General features: G+C 34.9%; 1 protein-coding gene across 1 annotated transcript in view; it reads left to right on the top strand.

Annotated features, from left to right (window-relative positions):
• CWC22 (CWC22 spliceosome associated protein homolog) overlaps positions 1–6612 on the top strand; it is a 61551-nt gene extending 54939 nt beyond the window's left edge. Inside the window, exons 17-20 of the mRNA XM_037740058.1 lie at positions 263–335; positions 821–956; positions 1050–1270; positions 4938–6612. Of these exons, the coding sequence (XP_037595986.1) occupies positions 263–335; positions 821–956; positions 1050–1270; positions 4938–5524 (1017 nt within the window). The 3' untranslated portion in view covers positions 5525–6612. The remainder of the gene's footprint in view (positions 1–262; positions 336–820; positions 957–1049; positions 1271–4937) is intronic.
• The last annotated feature ends 1721 nt before the right edge of the window (positions 6613–8333 follow it).

The raw sequence follows: 8333 nt of genomic DNA, 5'->3' as shown, positions 1-8333 counted from the left end.
GTTGCACACACTGCCTGTGGGCCATTCCATCCACTTCTCGTGGCTTCCTATATTTACTCATTTGGTCCCTATCAACTTGACCAGGCTTACCTTCTCTCTCTTCAGCAAGCTGCACTCCAGCCATACCAACATTGCCAAGCTTGTTAAACACATCTGGCTCTTTCATGCTGCCTTCTGTTTCCACTGCTGGCATTTTCCTCCCTTCTTGATCTGTCTGGCAAACTCTTAATCATTCTTCTTATATTTTACCTTTTTCTGTTAGAAAGTTTTTCCTGACTCCACTGAGTTGTTTCAGTGTGGTGCTGAAAACCAAATGTCCAAAACCACCTTGTACTGTTAGTGTCTTTCTGGTTGTCTCACTTCATAGATATTGTAATTGTAAATCTTCATCCTTGATTTCTCCCTTTTGTTGACTACTTCCACTTCTCCCCCTGTACTTTGAACAGTTCTGTGTATGTGTGTGTGTATATGTACGTAAACAGAGGAGGTTTTTAAAACTTTTTGTACATACATTCACTATATATACATGTGTGTGTTTATATATACACTATACATATATTCACACACATGTATATATATGTGTGTGTGTGTATATATTTATCTTTTCTGTGTGGGTGTAAAAAAGTTTTTTAAAAACCTTCTCCATTGTATAATGACAGAAATCAAGTTTGGTAAATTATTATTTGACCCTACTCATTTATTTAGATAGCACATAGCCTAACCTAGTAAACGACATCAACCAGTTACTTGGTTGTATTTCATTTAGTAATTTAATACGTGAAAAATGACTGTGTGAGGATTTTGCCTTTTTATCTTTAAGCAATCTGTTTTCTTTTGTTTATTTTTGTTTTTAGAACCCTACAGCCGTTCTTTGAAGGTTTATTACCCCGAGATAATCCAAGAAACACTCGATTTGCCATCAACTTCTTTACTTCTATAGGTCTTGGAGGTTTAACGTAAGGATTATTCTCAGAATTTTATTTTCAGATTATAAAGTTATCTCATAATTGTCTTTGAAATAGAATCTAACAGATTATATTTTAAATTAGGGATGAACTACGTGAGCATCTCAAAAATACACCAAAGGTCATTGTGGCACAGAAACCAGATGTTGAGCAAAATAAATCCTCCCCATCCTCTTCCTCTTCAGCGTCCTCCTCTTCAGAGTCTGACTCCTCTGACTCCGATTCTGACAGCAGTGGTAGCAGTTCAGAATCTTCCAGTGAAGAGAGCGATTCTTCGTCTACCGGTAGTCATAGCTCTGCCTCAGGTATTGATGCTCATTTGTAATTTGGCTTGCTCTTTTTTAATAAATATATTGCTGATATTTATGAAGGAAGAAAATAATTAGATTGCTTATTTTAGAGATCAGTTGTTTAAAAGCCACAATTAATACAAATGGTTCCATCTATCATTGCTGCAGTCTGTGGTGCAGTACAACATTTATAATGCTGGGATTACCTTTTGATATCCTCATTATAGAAATGAAAATATTTCATTGGCAAATACTTATTTGAGTTATGACTGAAATACCATGCATAATGTTTGTAATCTAGTTTATAGAAGGTATCCTGATGTTTTTATTTTAAAGAAGATTTGAATTTTTGCTTTTAATATTAAAGCTTTATGTTTGTAATTGGCATATCAGACATACAGTGTGGACCTCAGATGCTATATGAATGTTTATAGAGGGAACACATATCTTGGCCCCTCTGGTCCTTATTTTTCCACTAGCTCTCTGATGCCTTTATATTTTTTGCTTTGTAACTGTAACCTTTTATTTTGAAATAATTTTAGTCTTAGGAAAGTAGCAAAAACAGTACAGAGAATTTCCATATACTCCTCATCCAACTTCCCCTACTGGTAGCATCTTACATAACCATGGTTCATTTATCAAACAGGGAAATTAGCATTGGAACAGCATTATTGAGTAGACTACAGATATGATTTGAAAACCAGTTTTTCCACTTATGTCCTTTTTCTTATTTCAGGATTCTCCTTACATTTAATTGTATTCTCAATTTTCTGCATTCTATGATAGTTCCTCTCAAGCTTTCTCTGTTCTTAATAGCCTTGACACTGTTGAAGTCCTCTGGTCACTTATTTGGTAACCTGTCCCTTAGTATGGAGTTTTGTCTGATGTTTTCTCATTATTAGAATGAGGTTAGACATTTTTGGCAAGAGTACAGTGGAAACAATATGTTGTTCTTAGTGCATCTTATCAAGGGGTTCATAATTTTGAGTGACAGCCTTGATCACTTGAGTAAGGTGGTGCCCACTGGATGTCTTCAGGGAAACTGTTTTTCTCTGTGAAAATATCTTACAGGTAGATAACTTGATAGTATGCAAATCTCTTTCTCCTCCAGCTTTTACTCACTGATTTTATCATCCATCTTTGGACCTTGTTTGCAACACTTATTTTTACTGTGGTGTTTTCCTAATGGTGATTTTTTATTTGTTTTCTTCTACATCTGGTAATTGAATTTCTTCTGTAAGAAAGCATCATCCCTCTTGTCTCATTTATTTATTTAGTCAACTGTATATATCAATATAGACTCATGGTTATTTATCTTATCCTGTGGGTTAAAGTTCAGTACTGTCATTTATTTTGTTCAAATCATCTCAGCTTTGGCAATTAGGAGTTCCTTTAATTTGATTTCTGTGTACTTTTCAACGTTTTTCAATGGGACATTTTAAAATTTTATCTGGCATTTCTAGTTATTTTCAGCAGGAGCACAGGTTTTCCACAGTCTTCTCTATCCTATCTGGAAGTAGAAATGCTGTAGTAAAAGATGTTTTAAAGTTTGGTTCTGGTTCATAGTTTCTGAAAAGACCTGTGTTGTTTTACACAAGGTCAGTTCTGCTTTCTTTCATTACAGTATCGTGGTCCAAGTAAGTGATTGTCTGCTTACCCTACATGCAGGTCATTTCTCATTTTGTTTTGTTTTGATGCAATATTTCATCCAATGTGGCATCAACACTTTCTTCCATAGCCTTAAATTGAAAGGCTAATCTTTGCACCTTTGTTCCATGGCTTGTTATATTTCAAAGTGTTTTACATATTGTGTGACATTCAGAATTCTGGGGTTGTCTGTTTTTTATATTATCAGAGAAAGATTATTTGATTATAGGAACTTTAATTCTTGTATTTAAGTGTACAAACGTTGTTCATTTAACATTCACAATTTTTATATTCTGCAGAAATAAAAATTTTTTCATGGTATCCATTTTGAGAACAGATGATAACACAGCATGAATTTCTTCAATAAGGAAGCTTGCTGATTCAAAATTAATTTGCCTCCTCATACAATTTCAGTAGAGAACTTTGTTTTATTAATGAAACATTAGATAGCATAAGACCAGTATGAACTTCCCCAAAATTAGGAAATTGTAAAACAAACATAGCAAAGGGAGAAGAGACTGCCTATTGTTATGTGGGTGGGTTTTTATATCAGGAAAGCCTGAGAGTACTACTGTACAATAGAGTCAGGGGGACCTTGGTTTAGCACAGAGCCAGATGGCTTCTGCTTGGGTAGCTGCAGCTCAGCTGAGCTGTTTGATAGGAACCAGAGAAACAGGTCCTTAGTGGCAGACCAACTGACTGTACCATGTGCCAAGGGTAGGCATTTAGCAGAAGAAATAGAGGTTGGTACAGTGAGATTTAGGTAGAATTGGGGTGACGAGAGGCACTTTTCTATCATATTTTCTCTTTCCTGCATATGTGTGAATTTGACAGACATTTTTTTTATCTTAGCATCTTTGATTTATGCACCCAAATTAAATAACAGATAAACTGACTAAATTTGTTTTGTTGCTTAAAATGATAAGTTATTTCAGTATAATCGTTTTGTATTTATAGTTGGGATTATATCAGCAAAATTAAATTGTTTGAGGTCTTTTTAGAAGAATTTCTTCAGAAACTAAGCATTTGTGGCTCTAATAAAGCCTATGACTGTAAATCTTAACATATCTGCTCTTTTTGGTGCATTTAGTGCATCTCTCCAAGTATCAGAGAGGAGAACTATTGTTTTGGCAGGAAGAGGCCTTTCACTGAGAAATATATATTCATACTATTAAGCAAACCCAGTTGTTCTACTCCTCCTGTGTTTAGGAAGCGATTGCTAGTTTGTGTTATCATTGTATTTTGATTAGGTACCACATCTGACATAATATTCCTATGAATAACACACATGGGATGGAATTTCAGTTTTTGGATTACATTTGTTAAGTGGAAATGTACTATTCGAGTCATTTTCTAAAAATTTTTACATTTGCTATAAAATTTCTTTTTACTGTCTTGAATCTAAAGATCAAAACAGTACTTTGGTAACTAATGTTGAGATATTATGTATTCCCTTTCCTTTCTTCTTCCTTTACTTTCCTCCTTTCCTCCTTCTTCCCCTTCCTTTTTTTTTTTTTTTTTGGCAGAGTCCCACTTTGTTACCCCGGCTGGATTGCAGTACATACTTTGTTTACTCAACTTTTGCCTCCTGGGCTCAGTTGATCCTCCCACCTCAGTCTCCTGAGTAGCTGGGACTGTAAGTGCATGCCACCACACCTGGCTAATTTTTGAGATTTTGTAGAGAGGGGGTTTCACTACATTGCCCAGGCTGGTCTGGAACTTCTGGGCTCAAGCAATCCACCTCCCCACTGTCCCTGCTTCCAAAAGTGCTGGGATTACAGTCGTGATCTGCTGTGCCTGGCCTGAGGCGTCGTATATTCTTAAATATTAAGCATTTGTTAAGACCCTGTGTCATCAGACCTTCTATTCAAATCAATTTGGCTTTGCGTCCAGCTTATATGAGTTAGTAAACCTACAGTGTATCTGTAAATGTGATTGTTGTAATTATGAAATTAAGATTGAAATAAAAGCTAACTGTCTTTTTTTTTTTTTTTTTTTTTTTTTTTTTTTTTTTTTTTTTTTTTGGCATATGCAGCTAATGATGTAAGAAAGAAGGGACATGGGAAGACCAGAAGTAAAGAAATAGATAAATTGATCAGAAACCAGCAAACAAATGATAGGAAACACAAAGAAAGAAGACAAGAACAAAGGCACCAGGAAACAAGGACTGAGAGAGAAAGAAGACCAGAAAAACACAGAGATCAAAATTCAAGAGATTCAAATTGGAGAGATCCTATAACAAAGTACACATCAGACAAAGGTGTTCCTTCTGAACGAAATAACTACAATAGAGTTGTGAATGACATAAACCAAGAAATGCATATAGATTTGGAAAATAAGCATGGTGATCCCAAAAAGAAGAGAGGAGACAGAAGAAATTCTTTTTCTGAAAATGAGAAGCATAGACACCGAAATAAGGATAATGAAAATTTTAGAAGAAAAGATAGATCAAAGTCAAGGGAAACAAATAGAAAACACTCTGGCTCAAGAAGTGATGAAGACAGATATCAGAATGGTGCCGAGAGACGTTGGGAAAAATCTAGCAGATACTCTGAACAATCCAGAGAATCAAAGAAAAATCAGGACCGGCGGAGAGAAAAGTCTCCAACAAAACAAAAATAATTCTACAAAATGACATAAACTGGACATGCCTTATATTCAGTTGAAGCATATTATTTTATACTTTCATTGGCGAACTTTATAGAGAATTCTTGTATAAAGTAATGGTTTGTATTTGTAAATTTAAAACATGTTTTCATGTTTTATAATTGATACATCTCAAGGCCCTACACATAAAATTATTTGAGAAGATTCACCAGAAATGGATGTAAGTCTCACTTATATTTTATGAATAAAATTATCAAATTGCTCATTGATTCAGTCATTTTCTTTAATTGACAAAATTTTTTTTTGAATCAAGAAGCTGTTACAGTGAATTATTAGGGCTTTTCTTATTTCTAACTGAAGACCGAAACAGGTGAACCTTTTCAATTTAACATTTTTGCTTTGTTAATGAGATGTGATGAACCTTTTTTAAGTGGTCACTTCTTTTTTAAAGCAGAGGATTTATTACAATGTTCATATTAGGCTTTGAACAAAGTAAGTAATGTGTAATTTGTTCACAAGTGCTGGTAAAGCGAGGTGTGTGTTAGTCTTTAAACCAACACACGGTTGTTTATAATTAGGACTACTCCCGCAGGCAACATTTCTTCTCTGTGGACTGCTTGATGTCATTTAATTGAAATTCTTTGTGATTAGTACATTTTTCTCGGCCTTGAAGTTTTGTCACTGTTGATGAATTAATATGTATTTAATTTTTAATTTCCATTAATAGATCATTGGAAAACACACAGTTGTGAGATATGCAAGCAGCCTAACTAATTTGTTTTTTATACGAATTTTAAGGGTTTCCATCATTGTAACTGTCACCGATTAATTAACATGACCATATTATTTATTACTTTTGAAATAAATATTACCTCTGAGATCTTAGACTTGCTGGCAAACATTTGACCTTACTTGGTAAATGTGGACTTCTTGTGCTTGCTCACCTTAAAGGTGCATATAGTTTGTTTTAGCCAATGTTTGGTTTCAGGAATACTGAGGCCACCATTTTAATGTTTAGTTTTTGGGCATATGCTAATTCAAAATGTTTCCTATTTTTGTTGTTTAACTTGAGTATAAGTAACAATAAAATTCATGTAATTAAATATCCGCGCCTTCTCTCCGCTAACTCACAAAAAGCGTTCATTTGAATGAGATAGATAAATTCTTTTTAGTGTTTTCTCCCTTTGTGGTGGTTAAAATTTGGTATCATCAAAAGGAACTGTCATAGACATAGTGCATTCCACAGAACTACAAGCTGAGCAGATTGGATTTAACAAACATGTAGGCCATAAGCCCTAAGGGAAATAATTTATTTTTTTACCTGAACCCTCATCTTCAGGGGCGGTAAAAAGGAAAAAATAGTAGACTAGGAATTTTAATTTACTTTTTTCACTTAAACCTTAGTTCATGACTTTTACATGTAAATATGGGAACCCATTCTTTTTATTAAGTGCTTAAGACCTTAGAGTAGTTAGATTCTTTTTTAATGTTATTAATATGTATTAAGCTTTTACTATTTGCTCACGTTTGTTTTAGTTACTAGAAATAAAACTGTAAAGAATTTCTACGCTTTGGGGCTTATAGTTCAGGGGAAGGAGATGGTAAACAAAGACAATAAATAAATATGTGATATATCTAGTAGTGATAAGTGCTATGAAGTAAAGCAGAGAAAAGCAAGACTGAGTGACTGGGGGACAGGTGTATAGAAGGTCAGAGCAGTTCTCTGATGAGGTGATGTTTGCCCAGATACCTGAACAGAGTGAGTACTTGAGACGTGGATTCCTTGGGAAGAACCTTATAGGCAGAAGGAATAGCTGAAATACAAATGTTTTTTGATAGCAAATATCCTGGAAATTTTTGTTAACATTTCCTATTCTACTTAATTTGTGTTTTGTCATCTGTGTGTGTGTGCTTCTCACTACTTTATATACTCTTCTACAAGCAATTAATGCCTGACTACCTCTAGCAGAAGTATTTTAAGTGAGTCATATCAGAAGTAGAGACTAGAAGCTGGATTGAGGAACTATCCTGTTCTGCCTTCAGAATGCATTTCTACAGCATCAACTGTGATGTATTCACATGTACTGTCTGCTACTCAGGCAGACTTTTCACCTTCATCTATTTAATGTGTAAACAAGAAACATGTTGCCTATGTTTGCTGTTTCTATATTTTTACACTATTTTTAGAGTTGGCGTTTTTTAAGGATCAACTGAGTTCTAGATATTTTGCATGCTCATTCCTTTTCAGCTTCTCAATTTCCTTCCTTCCAAAGTTCTAATTCTACATCCCTAGCTACCTGCTCCCATTGTCGTCCCTTTAGGTTGACTTTCAAATCATACCACCTCTGAAATCCCTCCTTGAAGCATCATACTTTGGCAACTGCCCATCCAGTTCACCTGCTTTAGTACTGTTATTCTAGAAGTCCTTTCACCTCAGCAAACCTCCTGATCCATTGACTTCATTATAATCAGTTACCAGTCCCCGCTCATGGATTTCTTTACTTCCTTCATTCCATGATCTGTCATTCGAACAGATAAATGAACAAATCAACGAATTTAGTTCTTTCAGAACAACCCCATGAGAATTGGTGGTGTCTTCCCACATCATAGAAGAGGAGACTGAAGTCCAAGGAGACTAATTAGGCTCAGGCCACAAAGTTGGTAAAGTAATGAGATTTAACTTCAATCATTTTCATTCCAAAGCATAACTGGAGGATGAATTAAACCCGGAGAGAAGGACTTGAGAATCAGCTCTGTCTCCTAGCAGCTGTGTGAACTTAAGCAAGTTATTTCACTTTTCTGACCTGATTCATCTTGAAAATAC

This window comes from Cebus imitator, unplaced genomic scaffold (genome assembly GCF_001604975.1).
Source record: "Cebus imitator isolate Cc_AM_T3 unplaced genomic scaffold, Cebus_imitator-1.0 Scaffold78, whole genome shotgun sequence".
Taxonomy (NCBI): domain Eukaryota; kingdom Metazoa; phylum Chordata; class Mammalia; order Primates; family Cebidae; genus Cebus; species Cebus imitator.
The sequence above is the reverse complement of the archived record's forward strand: the minus strand, read 5'-3'. Positions and strand labels throughout refer to the sequence as shown.